General features: G+C 41.9%; 2 protein-coding genes across 3 annotated transcripts in view; one reads left to right on the top strand and one right to left on the bottom strand.

The window, feature by feature from the left end:
• Positions 1-22,411, top strand: part of triap1 (TP53 regulated inhibitor of apoptosis 1) — a 171,016-nt gene that overhangs the window by 34,332 nt on the left and 114,273 nt on the right. The gene's annotated exons all lie outside the window — the stretch shown is intronic.
• On the bottom strand, positions 2,331-16,304 carry il15l (interleukin 15, like). Of its 2 annotated transcripts, none has more exons than XM_083984592.1 (4): positions 15,745-16,304; positions 8,863-8,910; positions 5,888-6,031; positions 2,331-2,667 (listed from the first exon to the last, which is right to left on the bottom strand). In XM_083984592.1, exons 1-4 carry the CDS (start codon positions 15,886-15,888, stop codon positions 2,560-2,562), a joined length of 444 nt encoding a protein of 147 aa, XP_083840718.1. In that variant the 5' UTR covers positions 15,889-16,304; the 3' UTR covers positions 2,331-2,559. The 2 variants fall into 2 exon arrangements, with proteins under 2 accessions (XP_083840718.1, XP_083840719.1); XM_083984593.1 differs by having other exon boundaries at positions 2,331-2,663.

Raw genomic sequence — 22,411 nt, 5'->3', positions numbered from 1 at the left:
GTTCTTGGAAATAAAAGGCTTTTCTACAGTTTTTGTGCAGTTTGCTAATCAAAAATAGGTGTGGGTGACATAGTGGTCATATTTATTCATCCAAGATATGTATCTATTTATGTATGTATCTTTCCTCTCTCTCTCTCTCTCTCTCTCTCTCTCTCTCTCTCTCTTTTTGTTTTGTTTTTTACAGCGATGATAAAGCAGCATATAGGTTCTATATTAATACTGTGAAAGTCTATACTGTATGGAGCAATATAAACATCTACCTTTAGTTTTTTTTTTTTTTTTTTACATTTGTGAATGAAAAACTATACATTCCTCCTCCGAGCCATGCTGAAATTATCACATTTCACATTGCCTATTTCCAATGGTTTGTCTGAGGCAGGAAGTTATACATGACTGAAACATAAACTGGCTGACAGACACCATTCAATACACAAGTTTGGTTATGTTTTGGAGGTTGTTGACTGTTGTAGCCTACAATGCTTACTTACTGCAAACATATCAATAAGCATGGTAGAAGTGAGAGAGAGAGAGCGAGAGGTGAAAGATAGTACATATCTTGGATGAATAAATATGACGACTATGTCATCCACTTACCTATTTTTGATTAGCAAACTGCACAAAACTGCAAAAAAGCCTTTTATTTCCAAGAACTGCAGTCATATTTATGTATTATTACATTATTGGCACCAATTATTACATTTTCAAAGGTTTTTTTAATACTAGGCCAATAATGTAATAACTTGTTGCATTATTGGCAAAAAGTTATTACGTTATTGGCTCAAAAATGTTATTACATTATTGGCACGTTATTGCATTATTGGCTTTATTACATTTAAAATGGCCAAAATTATTACGTTATTGGCTGTTAATACGTTTTTGGTTGCTACAACCCCTGGTGTAGCCGATGTCATATCTGGCCGTCTGCGTTGTGTTCCTTGGTACGGACTGCCCCAGGTGGGGTTAGAACCCTGGTCTCCTGCACGGCAGGTGACGATGCAAACTTTTTGCCAAGAGCTCAATGAGCGAGAGGGACCCGTGTGCAGGGACGAGGGCGCCGCCATAGCTCAGCTCATCCATACCAGAAGTCAGGACCGGAAGTTGCTTTTCTTCGTGTAAATTATTTCTATGTTATTCTAAGAACCCCCTCTCTCTCTCTGGCCTGTCTAACCTCTACCTGCTCTTTTTACTAAACTTAACCAACTCCTTTCTTCATTGCCTAAACCCAACCAAAGCACCCACCAAAGACATTTCATTTCTTTTTTCTCTCTCTCTCTCCTGGTCTGCTGTCAGCAGGAGCGGCGTTAGCCATTAGCCGCTAGCCGTTAGCCGTTAGCAGCGTTTTTTAACAACTCAATAACTCAATAAACGATCCATGCAAAAAAATATTTAGTTAGCTCAATCATGTTGTAACTAAGATATCCGCTGGAAAAAAATATTTTATCATGGACCATTTGAGTTACTGAGTTGTTTTTTTAATCTGAGAAATGATACACGAAGAAGAGCAACTTCCGGTCGTGACTTCTGGTATGGATCAGCTGAGCTAATGGCGGCGCTCTTGTCCCTGCATACGGGTACTCTTGCAATGAGCGCTTGGCAGCCTGGTTAGCACGTCCTTTATGGGTGAGTGAGTGCACCTCCGTTACATTTGCTTCAAATAGAAATTGATATTCCACCAATCTGACAGCACATCTAAAAACAAACAATTTAATTTGGACCCAATAAACAAGTTTTCAGAGATAGTAGCCTACTAACATATTGATAGTTGGGATTTACAGGTGAATTGCAATTAGCTCAGTGGCTAACTTTTTTTATTTTTTTTATTTGTTTGACATCGGCAAACAGTAAGTAGGTCACCCAAACTGACGCTTCAGTTGAAAACAAACCCTCAGTGGAACCAGTAGCTGCCGCAGTCTCTGCCGATGCCTCTCCTGTTAGCGCCTCCTCCTCCTCTTCATCCAAACTCTCCACATTTGGCACCATCACTCTATCCTCCTGTGAATCGACCACCGCCATCGTCCACTCTCACTTTTTTTTTTGGAGTAACAAAAGTAAAGTGGTCCGTTATGCTAACTCGCTTACTACGTCAACATCAAAGCAGCCAATCCAATCACACCACACAGGAGCCGTGGAGTTGGAGGGTCAAACTAAATCATTTCTTAGACAGGATTGTTACCTGTGATTTTTTACATACAGTCTAAGTCAGAGAGATGTCATCATAATTGTAGTGTATAGTTTATTATCCATAAAGATTCAAGGCATGGCCTTTTACACCCTTCCACCGCCGTTGAATTAGCTTATTCCATCCAGGCTTCATCTGTCCAAATGTGAATTTGTATCACCGCTGATCCTGCAGGCGGTCACACGGAGACCACCTCCAAGCTTACTATGGGATGTCTTCTCATGCTTGCATGGGTGGTATTCCATACCGGAAACGCTTCCAGCTGCAAAGTATATTACACTGGAAGGCTCAGGTGACAGTTCATACTTTATTTGCGCTCAGATGATGTGTTTATAGAGAGTCATGGAGTCCATTTCAAATATCCATTAGTGTGGAACAGTTTAACAGTGCTTTGAGTTTATATACTGAATAGTAGAGAGAAGTTCTTGGAGGAAATCCTCTGCTTTCTGTTCCTTGAGCAGCTCACAGCGCAGACACTCGGACTCTGTCTGCGGAGGAGAGAAAGGAGCACAGATCAGCATTTGTGTTGTGTCGCCTTTGTGTCAATGAATTTGCATTCATACAGTATTCTCCATTTTCTCGCCTTCAGTAGCTGCACACGTCACTTGCACTTATCACTTGAAAGTACAGTATATTCGGTATAATTATGACCTATAAATCAATTATGAGGTAATGTTTATTGATTAGGGTGAGATAAGGCCAAAAGCAAAGGTCAGTCTATTGGTTCTGACTGTATAAGTTGTACAATGTAATGGCCACAATGCAACACAGAGCAGCAAAAGACTGGTGAATCTGTCGTTTATTGATAGTGCTTCTGAGACCAATACACTATGGGATGGGATTGTATCTACCTTGATTTTTTTGACAGTGTGAACAAACAAAAACATATACATATAAACATATTTTTTACATATTGCGAGTGATCCTATCCGATTAGCGTGTGTCCATTTTGTGTGTGTCTTATCTACGTTGATATCAATGTGAATAGGCCACGCCCCGAGAAACAAACATACAAACTAAATCAACAACAGTGAACTCTGCTTGTTTCTGTCCCAAATCATTATGTGGAGTCGCTGTGCAAATAGTCTGCTAACTGCTGAGTTGTGCTGCCATCACCGCCGGAACGGAGCAGCAATGCCTGGTGGAATCGGGTGGTTATTATTTTCTACAACTTCTTCAACCGGTGTCGGCCATTTAACACACCTTGAATTAACTTCCATCTGTCCCCAACAACGTTGCTTTTGTGGGCGATTCCACCAAAAGAGTGCCATTTCTGTCCCCAGCATATTAAATGTATAAAAACATGTAATAATATAATATAAATTGCATTTAATTAATAAAAAAAGCACCATACACATGAATCACTGTAGACATTAAAGATATATCATGTTTATTTACTATAAAAAGGCTTTCAAAACACTGAAACAGCCTTTGTTGCATGTCCCCAGAGCCAAACGCTATAGTTTACCACAATGCATAATGAATAAAATCCTTCTAAAATCTCTTTTTTTTTTTTGCATATTAGTGTGACTTTATATTATATCTACACTTATATAACATTTTCTTAATCAAAACTTAATTATATTTTGGTTAAAATTCACATTTTAGTCCCGTCTCCAGGTTTTCACTCAGTGCTGTTTTACCCAAACACATTCTACACTCTAAGGCTGTGTCCGAAATCACCCCCTACTCACTATATAGTGACCACGCCATTTTGTAGTGGTGTCCGAATGTTTAGTGATTATTAATGTTCACTATATAGTGCACTGAATCTATCCCACAATCCACCGCGGAATGTAGTGAGCATCCGATGGTCACTAACCGGAGCAAGATATCCCATCATGCATTGTGGTCACGGATCGACGCCGTTACCACACCGGTCCAGAACGACCGGTGTAGCTACCAAATAAATGCAGTAGTGCAGCAGCGTCAATAAATGTGTCCAGGCTGCCAGAGTTGTCCGGTCGCGGCTTCCACAGACTCCCACAACAAACGTCAGAGCAAATTTCCTAACAAGCGTTATAAACTGACCACAGACTCTGGATAGCGAGGCTAATTTCTGTTAGCCTGTCTATGGTGTTTTACATTAACGTTAGCATTAAGCTAGCGGACGTTATGCTTAGTTGTGACACTGGCTGTGTGTGTTTTGAATGTTGTTTCAAACTATGTGGGTTTGATTGAACATCTTTGATGCTTAAATATATATATTACCGCTTAATATATTGCTTTACTCCTCTACACCGGCCGTTACCATGGTTGTATCCATGGTACCTGCACCGGCCGTTATTATCACGGTCGGAACGTTTTAATTACGCGACGTAATACGTCATTAACTGTGCGGCGGAGTAGTGTCCGAAAGTGTTTTTTTATTTGACCAGTGAGTCCACTATATAGTCCACTATATTGAATTCACTATATAGTGAGTAGGGAGGAGGGGATGAGGGAGGGATTTAGGACACAACCTAAAAGCTTTGGAACATCCCACCAGTGACATGTTCTGCAGGAAGTGACATCATTTAGGTCTTTTGAAAGTCATGGGAAGACCAATGGTGTGTCCCAAATCGCGCACTTGTGCACTTACACTTAATATTTTGAGTGCATAAGTGCGTTCACACTGAGCAGTGCGCGAAAATGTAGTGCGCTATGCGCACTCAATTGGCGCACTCAAACGGCCAGAAAATTGAGTGTGGATCGATGCATACTTTCCACACTTAACGGCCGCCATCTTGGTGACGTAGCGGAAGCACGTCACTACTTTTCAAACGGCGGCGGTTGCTTTGAGCAGCGACGGAGCTGACACCGGCGTAAATGTCTTTAAAAAACACTAATAACAGCACAACAACAACACTAACACAATAATACACAACTTAATAGCTCGTTTTGATCGGCAAAAAGCGCTGTCAAGTGTCGGCGATAGAGCTCCAACGGCCGGTTGCTATGGTTGCAATCAGAATTTAAAAAATAGAAGAAGCAGCTGTTGAGCCATTTCCGGTAAGTGCGCAGCAGCAGTGTTTGATTTGAGACGGTACTAACCTGTCGAAATTCGTGCACTGAGCAAGGCAGTGCACTGCTTTACAGTGTACTGTAAAGCAGTGCACTGAGAGAAGTGTGCGATTTGAGACACAGCACAACATTAAATTCTGTAATTTATTTTTCCTGAAATTGAATGATATTGTAGCTATGTCAGGGTCCGTCACTCTTAAAACTCATTCCTGTTACCTAAATTATCTCTAGACAGTGTTTGTTGATATCAAAAGTAAAATATTCAGTTAAACCCTAAGAATGTGCTCTGTGTGCTCAAGCTATTAGTATAGATGCTATTTGGCTGATTTCACACAATTGCTGATTTTATGCTAAAAACTCATTGCTGTTACCCTCATTGCTGTTACTCATTCTTCAAAAATGCAATGATAAAAGCAGCAATAAATTAAATAAAGTAGCCTGAGATTGACCAGTACTCATTTTGAATGAGTAAATGTGTATATTAAAAAATTCTATACTGAAATGGAATGAAAAATTAAGTTAAATTTTTAAGAGTTACAATGAGCAAATGGCACTCTTTTGGCAGAATGACCCGCCGTTCACATTGAAATGGAAATCCATTCAGAATCGCATTTGAAAGTTGCACAGTATAAAGAGAAACTCTTATTATAAAAACATGGCAGTCATCATCCTCAACAACACACATCCATCCCACTCCCTTCTAACCTGGTTGAAAAACGTTGCATATCCCTTAAGTGAGGTGCTTAACTTCTTCAATTTGCGAATCTCTCTTTTTTGTATGGGTTCCCACTCGTCAGTGAGGACCTCGACTTCAGCAGCAAAACATATGAACGTGGACCTGGGGCAATTCTGCTGAAGAGAGCAGTGGAGAGAGAGAGAAGAGAGAGGGAAAGATTTGATGACATCAAGATAACAACCTAAGCCTCAGTATACAGTGGGGACAGAAAGTATTCAGACCCCCTTCAAATTTACACAATTTTTCATGTGGAAGTTTTATGTGAAAATCACTAAAATTCTTCTTTTTTTCTCATGAATCTACACTCACCACCCCATGATGACAGCAGAAATCCAGATTTTCTTGCAAATTAATTAAAAAAGAAAAACTGAAATATCACATGAACAGAAGTTTTCAGACTCTTTGCTGTGACACATGTAGGTGCCGTCAGTTTCATTTATTGATCTTTGAGATGGTTCTACACCTCCATTTGAGTCCAGCTGTGTTGAATGAAATACACTGAACAAAAACATAAACACCATACGTTTTGCCCCCATTTTTCATGAGCTGAAACATTTTCTATGTACACAAAAGGCCTATTTCTCTCAAATATTGTTCTCAAATGTGTCAAAATCTGTGTTAATGAGCACCTCTCCTTCCATCTCACAGGTGTGGCAAATCAAGATGTGGATTAGACAGCATGATTATTGCACAGGTGTGCCTTAGGCTGCTGGCAGTAAGTGGTAAAGCTGCTGATGACCTTTGTTTTTGTGTGAGTCCACAGCAGAGCCAGATGTTTCTATTCGGTTATAAAAAAGTCTCACGTTAATGTGGATGAATCTACGTTACCACTTGTTAATGGGCCCATTTTCTATAAATATATCGTTTTGTCTCTATCGTTATTTTGTTATTATTAGTGGTGGTGGAAATGCTGGTCGAGCCGACCAGCGTTTCCTTACTTTCGGTTTCGTGGCGAGTCATGAGAATAACGCCGCCGAATCGCCGTTTATGGTCTGAACTACGACGGTATGTGATCGTCTTCCAACCTCTGACTTTAATTCTTGATGAATGAAAACATGAGTCTGTCTTGCACCGGTCAAAGAGTTTCACGGCGCGGAGGCTCATAAATGTAGTGTGGAAACACTTCGCTTTTCCAAAACTCCTCGTTGTCCCTTCAATAATATGTACATAAGACCCTAAAATACATAGTTAGGAGGCTTTTGTGGATTTAGGTTTCCAGAGGCTTTAACAAATTTTAATGAAATCTCCTTGTCCTCTCTGGAACGCATAGTCGAGATCTTCCACCTGCCTCTCAGACTGTTTGCCCACCTGGTTTTTAAAATATGTGTTTCAGACGGTTGGTCCCGATGTTTTAGCCATTGTTAACCTATCTCTGTCAACTGGCACTTTTCCATCCTGTTTTAAACATGCCCAAAAGGCCCACTCAGTCACTAAGATTAGGAATATCCTCTCCCAGAGTGATGCTGAGAAACTGGTGCATGCATTTATCACTTCTAGGCTAGACTACTGCAACTCTCTCCTGTCAGGATGTCCGAAAAACTCTCTAAAGAGTCTCCAGCTGGTCCAGAATGCCGCAGTTTTGACAGGAGTTAGGAAGAGAGAGCACATCTCTCCCACCTTAGCTTCTCTCCACTGGCTTCCTGTAGGATTTAGAATAGACTTCAAAATCCTTCTGCTGACTTATAAGGCTCTTAATGATAAAGCTCCAACCTATCTGAAAGAACTAATCATTCCTTACTGTCCTACCAGAGCACTCCGCTCCCAGAACGCAGGTCTGTCTAAAAACAGACTGGGAGGTAGAGCCTTCAGTTACCGGGCTCCTTTACTGTGGAACCAGCTCTCTCCATGGGTCAAAGAGGCAGACACTTTAGCTACATTTAAGTCTAGACTTAAGACCTTCCTTTATGACAGGGCTTTTAGTTAGGGCTGGTTCAGGTAGCTCTGAACCATTTTATAGCTACGCTGCTATAGGCTTAGACTGCTGGGGACACATCTGGTTACACAGAGCCCTCTCCTCTCCTCCTCTCCTCCCCTCTCCTCCCCTCTCCTCTCCTCTCCTCTCCTCTCCTCTCCTCTCCTCCCCTCTCCTCTCCTCTCCTCTCCTCTCCTCTCCTCTCCTCTCCTCTCCTCTCCTCTCCCCTCCTCGGCGCTCCATCTCTCTGCACCAGCCACCGCCTGCATCGCCCCTCCCACCCCTTCCCCTGCTGTTAGACCGGCCTCCCTTCCCATGGACCAGTCTACCACCCAGTCCTCCCATCGAGCTGACCGGCTCTCCCTGCCCCCCCCCTCCCCTCACCAGAGACTGCCCTCATCAACCCCTGCTAACATTTCCATATTTCGCACATTCTATGACAAACTGTAAACTGTTTTCTCATCTGTAACAACATCTATTGCACCTCTGTCCGTCCTGGGTGAGGGATCCCTCCTCTGTTGCTCACCCTGAGGTTTCTCCTGTTTTTCCCTGTTAAAAGGGTTTCCATGGAGTTTTTCCTCAGTGGATGTGAGGGTCTAAGGACAGAGGATGTTGCTACGATGCCATGTAAAGCCCTTTGAGACAAACTGTTTGTAAAAACGGGCTATACAAATAAAATTGCCTTGCCTTGCCTTGCCTTGCCACTTTGGATGCCTCTGTTTTAAACAATTTTTAGCTGATGGGTCCAAGAGGCTTTTTGTAGAGCTTTGTTTTCGTGTGAGTCCACAGCAGAGCCAGATGTCAGGAGGAAGATAAGTTAAAGAGGAAAAGAAGCAGCCTGGTGAGTCATGACCTGCAGCTATCGGTCCTGTTATTGTGTTGTATTTTTAATGTGACCAAGGGACTACAGATGCAAATTAGCTTAAAGATCTCGTATAGTGCATCAAATGGCAACATTTATGTTTTAACTGTACACTGTCCCTTTTAAATAAATTAAAATTGAAATTGAAATTGAAATGAGGAAACTCCTACCTTGAAGTCTCCGATGGTGGGTGTGTACAGTCTGCTGTCCAGCCAGCTCTGAGGGGAGGGAGAGAGTTATTGTATGTGTTCAGTCTGCATGCTGAAATCTACAAGATAATACTGTACAGCTTTGACTATGGATATCAGTGTGCTTGACTCAGTCAAGTGTGCTTAACTCTGAAAGTAATTATATCATAAATCATAACTTTACAGCTATGTTTTTACAGCTCATTAGCTGCATGCTATCAGCGATCAGCCAAGACTGTAAAACAAAAATACACACAATTGAAGTTATGACACATCATGCTACATGTTGCACTTGTAAGCCAACTTCCCTTCATAAATGACAGAGTTCCTACAAGTGTGCGCAGCTGAATCAGCTTCACGTCCCGCCCTGTACACGCCCTTTTATAACCATATATGGTCAGTGCAAACCACCACATGAATGCCATTCGATCTGCATGTAAATGAGCCTGACGTGCTCTTGTTGTGTCGGTGTTGTGAATATTGGCTGCAGGTGTGAAAGTGACAACGTGACATGACAACGGTTCTAGTGAATCTGAAACAAGTTATGAACCAGTCACCATCATGGACCAGAAAGTCGTTGGTCCCTGAAGACCCTCTCCCTCCTTATTCTCCTCCAGCTGTGCTGTGGTGCAGCATTACGCACGGGGCTCACTGCTGTATTAATACATTTACAGTGATTAGACTGATTGATAAAACTTTAAATAATTTGTTGAATCAGTTAGTGGTATCCTCCATCCCGAAATACATTCTGAAGAATTAACGAAACATGGCGTTTTTCTCTATGGACTGATAACAAGAAAACAGAATGAACATGAAATTGTGTGAACGATTACTGGCGCTCTCCCAGTCTTTGATATTTAATTGACTCTCGATCATATGTTCACAGTATCATAGGAAAATATCTAGTTATTTACACCATGTCAGGGCTTGATGCTTTACTCCATGCAGCTGCTCCGTCCTCTCCTCCTCCTGCGCTCTGGGAGTGGACAGTATGACGGAGAGACGGTGGTGATTAAATATAAAGAAGGAATTTTGCTTTTCAGTTAGATTCTACAGTAAGAACAGTAAGGCAACATGGATCTAACGCATACGGGTTGAAATGAAATGTGTGACGGCCGATAATAAAAAACATAATCGTTCTGCTCACTCATAGTCTCAGAGTTTGCTTAGAGCTGCGCACATTCTCCTGTCAAGTTTGTTTTTTATAGATCACAACCTTGGCGTGGAAAGTCACGTACGCCCCTTTCAGGCCCCGTTTGGTGCGTACGCAACGGTTATAAATGAGACCCCAGATCTTATACTGTGCATGTGCATGCCTGTGTGTCATCCCATCTTTCATTTAAGAATGAGGGGACCTCAGCTCTTTAACCAGTCCCTGCATGTTGGAAATCCAGTTCACGGCCCTTCAGATAGCATTACTTTTACATTTCACCACGCTGTAGGAGAAACATGACACTTCTCTGACCCAGCTCACGTTGATGCCCACGTTCACACTGGTCACTGCACATGTACCAATATTATATTTATATACTGTATGTCTTACACAGTATTAGAAATTAAAACTACTGTCCAGCCCATAGAAATAGGGCAGACTGGGGATGGTTGTAACAGGTCAGTTGTAACACTTCCAATTTCTCCAATCACAAACAAGTTAAAGGGATAGTTCACCCAAAATTCAAATTTCACTCATTATCTACTCACCCTCATGTCGACTAAGGGCTGCTAGAATTTTGCCTTCTGCGGAGTTACGGGGGGGTCCGTGCAGCAGTATTTGTCCATATAATGGTTGTGAATGGTGCTCACTTTTCTTCATTCAAAAAGACACACCAAAAAACATCCAAATACCTCCATGCTGCTCATCTGTAATGTCCCTCTTGTATTGAAGCCCCGACATGAGAAATTGTTCCACCTGTCAGTGCACTGACACAGGAAGAGCAGTGAACTGAGACACTGGGAGCTTCCGCTACAAACAAGCTTAAAATATAGACTTATTTAATTATTAATTAATACATTTTTTTTGGAACAATTTCTCATGTTGGGGCTTCAATACAAGAGGGACATTACAGACGAGCACTATGGAGGTATTTGGATGTTTTTTGGTGTGTCTTTTTGGACGAAGAAAAGTGAGCACCATTGACAACCATTATATGGACAAATACTGCTGTGCGGACCCCCCCGTAACTCAGAGAAGGCACGGAGGACTCATAAAATTCTCCCAGCCCTTAGTCGACATGAGTCGAGTAAGAGTAGATAATGAGTGAAATTTGAATTTTGGGTGAACTATCCCTTTAAGAATCATCTGGTTCACTCACATGCTCAGTTTAATCTTTCTTCCATGTGAGGAAATAGTTCCCTGTGACACACTCAGCCAAATTTAGAAGGATTTTTTCGTGATAGCACTGCCTGCTTTGTAGTTAAACTCATCAAACCTAAATCATGTTTATTATGTCGATATATTTCACACAAGATGTTAGTGCTAATGTTTTAGTTATTAGCTGTAAGGTGTTGTAACATTTCACTCCTAAACCATGCATTTTCTGTTTGTGTTGCAGAGACACACAAACCCTGTGTCTGTGTCTCTGGGTAGCTACTCCGGCTTCCTCCCATAGTCCAAACACGTGCACACACACTACTAGACTAGACTGGCTGGCTGGCGACCAGAATGTGAATGTGTGTGAGGTTGCTCGTCTCAGTATGTCAGCCTGTGACGGACTGCTATGTCAGCAGATAAGTGGTATGGACTAAGTATGGTTCATTTATGCATGTAAAAGTATTTGCAATCTTCATCAAATACATACATATTTGGAGCTTGTTACATTCATATATGAACTGTTGGACCTGCATTTAGTCTCATTAGATGATCTCTGTCTCGCTGATCTCTGCGGTTCTGGTGCCACAGGTCAGTGATACTGAGACACCCAGTTTGTTGGTCCTCCGCTCTTCCTGATCGTCTCTGAGCTGCACACACCCCGCGAGTGAAAGCAGAGCGCTCCAGCTGCGTCTCTCCACTCCTCTTACCCACACCTAGGCACCCATCCTGGCTCCACAGTGTCGACTCGGCTCGCTCCACTGTCCTTTTTTTGTTTTTTGAGGGACTTAACTCATTGAGTGCCGCGCTCCTTTCCAAAGTTTTAGTCAAGTGTACCGGCAATTTAGACCATTTTTGACTTTTTATGTAGAGCCATAGTGTATTCTATATTATTGCCACCAACACATACTGTAGCTCAATTGAAAGGTTTAACTTTATGCTTCAAATGACCACAAACCGTTTGTTTCTACGTGCCTCCGTTCCTGAGAAAAGTCAAGCTACACATGGCTGGGTTTCACCAAAATCCCTCCTTTTTTTCTAGAAAAGGAGATAGAGCGTCTTTTATGAAAGGTGCGCTGTTTGTGTCTGTCGCTCTTCTGACACTCGCATTTCTGGATCAAAGGGCTCGTATAAGATAAATATATACAACAATTGTTGTTCTATTCACAAAACCACCATCGGGGGCGGGGGGGGCGCCACTAAACAACAATAACACAGACGCACCGTGCCGTGTCACAGCTTCTCCCCGCGGAGCGTGAGGGTCTGTCGGCCACAGCGCCGCGGGAACACCGGTCCCGCCGGTGGTCACGGTCCTTCTGTGGTACGGGTCGGTGCCGGTGGTCTGCTTTGACCCAGAGACCATCAGATTTTACCGCGGGAGGACTTTGGGGAGGACACGGTGTTGCTCCAGCTGAAGACCGGGCGGACTGTCGGCTGAGAGCTTCCTGGTTCAGCTCCGAGCAGCTCGAGCAGCTGGAGCAGCAGCGCGGGTGAGAGCAGAGCAGCAGCGCGGGTGAGAGCAGAGCAGCTGCGCTGCATCTGCATGCAGAACTCGTTTGCAGAAGCCGAGTTATGATAAAAACTTCCAGATCATGAGCTGTCATGTGACTTTGATCGTCATCTATTTCAGTTCTCCTCGTCGTAGAGTCCCCAAATTTACATATAATGTGTATTAAAGTGTCTATTTTCATAATTAAAAAAAAAAAGCAAAAAACGAAAAATCTCGTTTTTGGCACTCAACGCATGGGAACGAAAAACGAGAAATTACGTGGTTGGCACTCAATGAGTTAAGTAACTAATAGGCCTAATGTTTGTAAATGGAGTAATGGAGTAATCGGAACAGTAACTTGATTAGGCTACTGTTAACTCTTTCGCGACCACACTAATTCCTCAGCACATCCGCTCAGGACCACATGTTTTTGGCTATTTGTTTACCTTTTATCTCACGTCGAACCGAACTCTGTACGTCACCTAGAAACAAACGGTCTTCACGTGATTGAAGAGTGACTTTACAACGTGCTCCACGAAAAAACGGCAAGTTTTTCCGCCGTTTCGTTCGTGAGGACGAAGGAGGAGAAGAGAGCTGGGTTTCTCCAAAAACGGAGCTCCCGCTCTAGTTTCAGAGAAAAACGCACTTTTGTGTCAAGTGGCAATCTGCTCATTTTACCGCTACTCTGCAGTGTGGCATGTCTCCCAAATCATTTCTACGGCTAAATAAATATATTTGTAGGCATATCTGGGGGGTGTGGCAGCCTGGAGAGCAGCGGTGCAGCGGTGTGGGTCTCTGGCTGCAGCGCAGCAGCTCCGGGACACTGCTGTGTGACTGGCCGGCGATGAGTGCTCTGTGGCGGGGGCGGCCGGTCACAGCCCCCGCTGCAGAGCGCCCGCTCCGCTGCACCGTGAAAACAGCTGTGATAACGGGCTTTCAGATCCGAGTCTCCAAACCATAAACGTTTGTAACAGCACCGGTAAAAGTCGCCACATTTGTCGTCGGTCGCTTTTGTCAAAAGAGGGTTTGGAAAGTCGCCAGATTCAGCGAGAAAGTCGCAACACTGTAGCCGACAGCCGCACAGCGCTGCACGCTGTCCCCAGAGCAGCATTCAAGGAGAACGATTACTCAAACAAAACCAAGATCACACAGTTTATAAAAAATATTATGTTTTGATTTTAGTTTAAAACAGTTTTACATATCAGAGGACTACCATATTCACACACAGGGTACCTCAGAGTGTCTATTATCGTAATCTGTAAAAAAACGGTTTTGACGAGTTTGCTCGTCAATGGTCGTGAACGTTCGGCAGGCTGTGACGAGTTAACTCGTCAATGGTCGCGAAAGAGTTAAAGCAGAAGTAAGCGATCCGGTGGTTTTGGCTAACTTCCTGTCAGCAGATGGAGTTAGCAGTCCCCGCCCTCGTCCCTACGTCACCACATTCACGCGCATCCCTTGGCTGCACACACAGAGAGGACTGCCCCTTTATGCCGTTCTCTCTCCTCATTGGATAAAGGTTGTAGGATACAAGGAAAGTTTTCTCCTCGGCTCAGAGCAGAGCAGAGTGACTGACAGACCCGTGTTTCAGACCAAACACTCTATAGAAGTGATTGCTGTCGGAAGATACAACTATTTAAGACTTATAAACACAAATATTCCGCTTACTTCTGCTTTAAAAGGAGTAATCAATAATTTTAATATTTTTCCAGAATAATTTGCCCAACAATAATGCCGTGTAATGTCTCGAAAAACACAGTGTCGTGTCGTGCAACAGCCACCTGCTGCCGCGGCGGCGGAGGTTCGTCATAAGACGGAAGAGGCAGAGACGGGTCTCAGTCTCGGTGACCTCCGAGACGCCCGGTCTGCCTCGGCCGACGGACCGTCTCACTCCGCGGCGGGCGACTGTGTGCGACACGGCGTTTCTCCAGACCTAAAGATCAGGCTGATCGGCTGACCGACCGATCGACCCCTTCCTGACCGGCCCCGATCGCTCCTGGCAGACTAAAAACCATAATACTGTACATCCATGCTAAATACCTACAGACTCTGGCCATCTACGCGTGTGCACGTGGTTGGCGGTAAAGGAGGGAGACATCTGATTGGCTACAGACGATCTCCTCTTAGAAAAAATGCATTTGTGGATGGGAGTCATGTCAGGGGAGTCTCAAAAGTCTCACACACAAATGCAGCGAGGTTTACAAATCAAAAAAAACGTTATAAATGCAGGTCCAACAGTTCATATATGAATGTAACAAGCTCCAAATATGTATTTGATGAAGATTGCAAATACTTTTACATGCATATTTTTGTGATTTTTTTTCTATTTGTGTGTACAACAGAAATATGTTCATGAATCAGATTTTTTAAATGTTAATTTTTTTTTAAAACTTACATGAATTTAACATGTGTGCATTGAAAATGTATTTGTGTTTTGAATCACAAATATATAAATCCCCAAATACATTTGTGAATCTTTTTTGTGCATTTATTAATTTCTGTGTGCATTTATTTTTTTATGAGACTGTTCTAGCTCCATACAGGAAAACGTGTTAAAAAATATATATATATGGACGTGATTAACATTAAACATTTATGCTCACCATTCCATTTATATATATTTCTATTTTTTTTTCGAGGAAACTGCAAGAGTTAAACCTTTCTTACAGTACGATGACAACTACCCACAATGATTCTGTTAATCTGGTTTTCTAAATCACTTTTATCTACTGACAGATATCATGCTACAACATGTACCCCAGCTGTCTGTCTATCTGTCTTCCCCTCAGCTGCACCATTACCTGTCTCGGGTGCTTCTGTCTTTACTTTCTCTTTTAACCACTTCATAACAAGAAAACTGGTTTCTGCAAGTTTCTACAACTCATTATTATGGAATACTTCTTTGCATCATAACATTAGAAGAAAAACCTTGAATTAGAAGTAAAATCCACAAAATTAAGACAAAATAATTCATGTAAAAAACATGGATAAGACATTTTGACATGTTTCACTGTGCCAGAGGGAAGAATAATTTGCTGAATGATGAAAGAATAAAAAAAGGAAGCCGTACCAGCTCGGGGACTTTGCGGATGAGGGCATTGACCATGGTGACGAGGTCCCGAGTGCAGATTCCAGTGTCGGCTCGTGTCTCCAGGGAGAGCAAACAGAGGAAACACAGAAACACACCTTCGAGAGTTGGCCTCGCTCTCAGCATGGCATGGCCCACAGTAGCATCCTCTGTGTCACATTACGTCTCGTGTATTCCTTTGACGTCCTTGAGGAGATGAACGGCCTTTTAATTCCGATGGTTCAAATCCCTCTGAGGCGGGAGGAATCCATGTGAGACATCCACAGATGACAGAAACAAATCAGCAAGTCTTCCTGTAATCCTGTTCCCGAGCAGCTGAACAGCATCCGACGCCAGATTCCATTGAGAAGTTGACTGATTGTTATCAGTTTTAAGAGATCTCTGGAAACTCAAGAGCAGTAAACTCCCGATCTGTGGAAAAAAGAAGAAATGTTTCCCTCAGGAATTCCTGGAATTCTCCTCCACGTGGTCAAAAATAGTCTGGAGGGTCTGGAAGTGTGGAGTCAAGCTTCAAACAGTGAGCTAACGTTACCACAGCCTCACGCTCCCTTCTCCTCTCACATTTGTCTTTTTTTGCTCTCCTGTTTTACACTTCTTCACTCCTCCCATTTCTCCTCCTCCAGGATCACACTCCATCCACTCCTCCCTCCATCATCTATCTAAATCTCCACCTCCCCGGTTACTCCCTCCCTCATTTTTTCATAAATCAAAGCAGAGATCACAGATCTGTGTGATCAAACAAAGCCTATATGTTAATTTCTCCACCCCATAAAAACATATCCAAAACATTATAATTTATGACTTTGTCCCTTTGTGAACCAGACTCACACTGACAGAGTCACACAACAGGCGTGGTTGACATGAAGCAACCTTTTATAACCCTTTTATAAACTATAAAACCATTACAGTAGTTTATCCATGCTAATGCTGTGAGCTGGCATGTTGCAGTATTGCTCAAGAATTGTGGTCATTGTGCAGGGCTGGGCAGTAATCACCATTAAAGGGATAGTTCACCCAAAATTATAATTTCATTATCTATATTACTCACCCTCATGTGGACTAAGGGCTGGGAGAAGTTTCAGAGTCCTCCGTGGCTTCTCTGAGTTACAGGGGGTCTCGGCGTAGCAGTGCATGTCATTATGACGGTTGCAAATGGATACCAACTGTCTTCGTAACAAAAAGACACACCAAAAAACATCCAAATACCTCAATGCTGCTCGTACCGTACGTAATGTCCGTCTTGTGTTGAAGCCCCGAAATGCGAAATTGTTCCGAAAAAAATTAAATAAGTCTATATTTCAAGCTTGTTTTGTAGCGGAAGCTTCTTGAAGCTCCTCTTCCCAGTTCGTCAAATTTGGACGAACTGGGAAGAGGAGCTTCCGCTACAAACAAGCTTTTTTCGGGACAATTTTGCATTTCAGGGCTTCAATACAAGACGGACATTACATACGAGCAGCATGGAAGTATTTGGATGTTTTTTGGTGTGTCTTTTTGTTACGAAGACAGTTGGTATCCATTTGCAACCGTTATATGGACATGCACTGCTACGCCGAGACCCCCTGTAACTCAGAGAAGCCAAGGAGGACTCTGAAACATCTCCCAGCCCTTATAGTCGACATGAGGGTGAGTAGATAATGAGTGAAATTTCAATTTTGGGTTAACTATCCCTTTAAAGAAAAAAATCTGGTAATACCAGTGGATGGTGTAGTTATATGAATGGAAACCTTGAGCAGGTCAGAAGCAGGTAAAAGGTGTTTCAGTCATCCCCACCCCTATCAGTCACTGTGTAACTAGATGTACCAGCACTGTGGTTTGGATTGAACATCCATGAAATGACTCACATTTTACCTAAGAACGATCTGAAACAAGTTGTCTGATTCTAATGGAAACATTGACTGGCCGTGAAACCTACACACTTCTTCACACAGCCATGCAAATTCACATGAAATGTCAGGGAGGGAGTGGGTACACATGATATTGATCATGTAACTCTAATGTTAATAATAATAATATAATAATGAATTTTATTTGTAATGCACTTTATATTGAGCAAACAATCTCAAAGTGCTACAGTGAAAAGATAAATCCCTTATCTCTTATTGGTGAAAATGATGCTGTTACAACCATCCCCAGTCTCCTCTACCATTGAAAGATATTAATAATATGCAAATAAATGGAAATATAGGCCTATATCTTTTAAGAATATTACAACCAACCAATAAAATGGGTCATGGTCATTGCAGCCTGAGTTGTCTCAGACAGTTGTTTTTTTTTCTTCATCTCATCACCATAGTCAACATATTGTATCACATTTTATATTATTCAGCTTACCTCTCACAAAATGTTCATATTAATGAGCAGCACGGGGGCTCCACCGGGGGCTGTCCTGCCTCCATTCCTGTTCACATTGTAGACAGCAGACTTAAAACACAACCACATCCAGAAATACTCAGATGACACTGCTTAGGTGGCGTGAATTGTAGTGTAAAAGTGTGTATTTCATTTATGATATATCTTTCTGACATTTGACTGGCCTTAATTTGAACTCCCATTACTCTTAATGAACTTGAACTTCCAGCACACAACCCAGATTTAGATGTGAGTGCATTGCCCCTCTAACCCTCAGAAAGAGGCTGTTCAGCCCCGTTCTTTGCTGGCCGGTCACAAAAGGGGCGCTTATGCCATGAATCATCATCATATCAGCCCCAGGTAGAGGAGGTTTGTGCGGAAGAGCAGAGATAAGAAGGACCCACACAGTTTGCCAGTATGCAAATTAATGTAATAAAATATGTCAAAGTCCAATGTTTGATGTCAAAAGTATAAATGGCACGGTTAAGGAGAATGAAGTCAGTCATGCTGTGTTGTCTGGTATAGGGTCCTGAGGGTTTTATTCACTGCAATGTGAATACAACTCCACTGCATCAAACTTTAACTTTGATTTGAAGACCCTTGTTTATTTTATATTGGTGTATTACTGTAAAATATTGTTAAAGAGGCAAAATATTGAACTTCATCTCCAGCCCAGTCCGGGTTTGAAGACACATTAGAATCAGGAATGGACAGGAATCTGAATTTAGGGATTTAATAAAAACCTTTCAGTGACTGGAGTCAAACTATAAATACCTTAAGTGTACACCTGGAAAATCAGTGAGCCGCTCAGATCTATCTATCTATCTATCTATCTATCTATCTATCTATCTATCTATCTATCTATCTATCTATCTATCTATCTATCTATCTATCTATCTATCTATCTATCTATCTATCTATCTATCTATCTATCTATCTATCTATCTATCTATCTATCTATCCAATTTGTCTTTGTCTAAATGTAATTTTATTTCTTTGTGGACCATGGGACTATATGGTTGGAAATTAGCTCTCTAGCTAAATCTGGCATATTTACATCAAATAGCCTAATTGTTTTTGTATGTTCATGAATATGTGGAGTCCTGTTTAAAATAAACTAATAAAAAAAACATCCGACACATAGATGACTGGACAAATGCGTTTTAAAAAGCTGGCTCTGTCGTGGCTAACAATGGTAAACACATCAGGGAAACTAGAGGGAAATTCATTTCATTCATTCATTTCATTTCAATTCTGCACCAGTACTGGACACCAAATAGGCTTTTCAAAATTGGATTAATAACAATACATGAGATAGAGATAAAGATATTGGCACCTTTTTTCATCTTGTGTGGGAATGCCCCCTGGTCAAATCATCCTGGCAGAAGGTTTTTAAATAGTTAGAGTCTCAGGCAGGAAATACTTAACTGGTTTACAGCTTTTGGCGGATAAAACACAAACGCCGACCCTGGCAAAAAGCCCACAATCAGTTGTCATGACTGGGACAGCATCAGCTGCCAGGATCATTCTGGCACTGGAAATCACCCACACAACCAACACCACGGTGGAGCCGGTTATTCAGAACAACTCCACTTCATAACACCTTTATGGACCAAAACGATGGCATCTATCTCTTCACTGCAGGGTGAAGAGATATAGAAGATACTTCATCAGGCTTTTTAATTCTTCTGCAAATGCTGATGAGCTGGCAGACAAATGAATTTAATTCAGTCATTCTTATCTTATCTTATTTTAGGATCAACACTTCAAATAAAACACAGTAGCATATTATAAAAGGAACCTTCTAAAACTACGAGTTTTGCGCTAACGTGCTTAGAATGGCTTACTGTAACATGCTGAGTGCTTATTCTCACAAGTTTGATCATACACCAAAGAACTGCACAAATTATAATTTTGACTTGTGGTGCTTCATCAAACTGGGAACGTGAATGAATGAATTTGAATAATTCTTACAGAATATATTTCAATGATGACAAAGGTTGGAGGCTACACTTCTGCCAGTGTGTTAGCATGCAGGTGTTAGCTCGCTTAGCTAACTATAGCATGACTACAGATTGATTCTCTCAATAAACCTTTCAAATGCCTTTATGTCATCCGCATGTGTGCTAATGAATCTGTACATTTTACACACATGTGTGAGAAAACGCAGATAGAGTTTTAAACAAACCTGAGAAATGAAGGTGATTAAAGCTCTTACCTGGAGAAGAACAGCAGATCAGTGACGTGTTATGGGAGAGCCGGGCCAAAGTCTATGTAAAGACATAAGTGAAACTGTAATGGTGTGTGTGTGTGTGTGTGTGTGTGTGTGTGTGTGTGTGTGTGTGTGTGTGTGTGTGCTTCTCTTCTCACCTCTGCTAGGCAGTGCTTCGCCAACACCTTACTCCATTCTAACCCTCTGTTCTAATGATATCGATCCTTATACAACATGAGGTCAAGCAGAAATAAAATTTCTCATAAAAAAAGAGAGTTTTAAGCTTAAATTTAGAAACAGTAACAGAATCAGCAAATCTCAGGAGGTAAATTGTTCCAGAGTGGGCTTGGACTGCAAACTCACAATAGTCGGTGGCCCTGAGGCGCAAATCACAACAGCAAAAGAGAAAACACAACACAAAAAGAGAAAACACAATGACAAATTGCTGTGTTTTATATTTTGCCGTTGTGTTTTCTGTCTTGTTGTTGTGTTTAGTAATTTGTCGTTGTGTTTTCTCTTTTTGTGTTGTGTTTTCTGATTTGCTGTTGTGATTTGCACCTCAGGGCCACCGTACAATGGCCCTTTCAAACTGCCTGCTGATCTGAACCGGTGGCTGTAATCATAAGGGGTTAAAAGTTCTTCAGTAGCCTATAGCTTGGGCTAAATCATATAATGCTTATAAAGTTAATAACAAAATCAACATGAAAAGTAATGGCAAGTAATGGTAACCCAATGTGTGTTGATTAAGATCAAAAAAGGTTAGGTGAAAAGTGTAGGCATTAAGCCAGTGAATTACTGTAAAGGCTTTTTAACTTAAGAAAAACAGTGCGCCTTGGTAATTGTTCGGTTACGACCCAGTGAACATTAAACTGAAGTCTAACCACTCTACTCACAATAAGTGTCTAAATTTTACAACTTTGAAAATTCCCAACATACCAACCGTGCATGCTACAGTTTTGCAACTTTCACCAAAATGTCGCCCCACTACATTAGAAACTTTTGTATGGTTAAATCCTGCGCAAATGATGATATGAGGTCAAATTTGCTACGCTGCCTTGTCAGAGCATCCTCCACAAAGTTACCACCCGGCTTTTTGATATTTGAAAAATTGAGCCTACAGTGCATGAAAACATTTTGACTGATGACTAATACTGTAACTGGAAGAACCAAGTGATGCAAGCATCATTTATTCTGAAGTTTTGGAAAGTCCAGCTAAAAATACCAGCTGCCAGGAATTGTGGACTACAACCGTGTGTCATCAGCTCAATGTTATTGCACCTGATGCTCCCTGATGATTGTGTCCCATGGGAAATAGAGTGAAAGAAGGAGTGGACCCAGAATTTATCCTTGTGAAACACCCTGTGTAAACTAGGATACAGAAGAATTTGAGTTCTCAACAGCAACCAACAAAGTCCTGTCAGATAGGACTGAAGATACGTAAGGGTGCAGCACCCGTTGAGACCCACCAAGGTGTCAAGATGCTTAGTGAAGATGGAGCAGTCTACTGTATCGCACACAGCAGTGAGTTTGAGTAGGACAAGGACGAAGCTGATACCTCAAGTGGACACAACCAACTAAGGCTGTCAGTAGGCCTACTATACATTGCTTTAAATGGATAGTTCACCCAAAATTGAAATTTCACTCATTATCGGTCTTCGTAAACAAAAAGACACACCAAAAAACATCCAAATACCTCCATGCTGCCCGTATGTAATGTCCGTCTTGTCTTGAAGCCCCGAAATGCGAAATTAAATAAGTCTATATTTCAAGCTTGTTTCTCGAAGCTCCTCTTCCCGGTTCGTCAAATTTGGATGAACTGGGAAGAGGACAGACGCTGGTTCGTCCAAAATTTTTTCGGGACAATTTAGCATTTCAGGGCTTCAATACAAGACGGACATTACATACGAGCAGCATGGAGGTATTTGGATGTTTTTTGGTGTGTCTTTTTGTTACGAAGACAGTTGGTATCCATTTGCAACCGTTATATGGACATGCACTGCTACGCCGAGACCCCCTGTAACTCAGAGAAGCCACGGAGGACTCTGAAACTTCTCCCAGCCCTTAGTCCACATGAGGGTGAGTAGATAA

Source organism: Trachurus trachurus (genome assembly GCF_905171665.1).
Source record: "Trachurus trachurus genome assembly, chromosome: 13".
In the NCBI taxonomy this organism is placed as follows: domain Eukaryota; kingdom Metazoa; phylum Chordata; class Actinopteri; order Carangiformes; family Carangidae; genus Trachurus; species Trachurus trachurus.
Note: the sequence above shows the minus strand (reverse complement) of the source record. Positions and strands in the feature narration are given on the sequence as shown.

Coding starts and splice junctions, on each gene's coding strand:
- il15l (XM_083984592.1), bottom strand. CDS start 15,888: ATGCTGAGAGCGAGGCCAACTCTCGAAGGTGTGTTTCTGTGTTTCCTC. Junction 8,911..15,744: donor TCCGCAAAGTCCCCGAGCTG/GTACGGCTTCCT, acceptor CCCTCCCCTCAG/AGCTGGCTGGACAGCAGACT. Junction 2,668..5,887: donor ATGCAACGTTTTTCAACCAG/GTTAGAAGGGAG, acceptor TCTCCTCCGCAG/ACAGAGTCCGAGTGTCTGCG.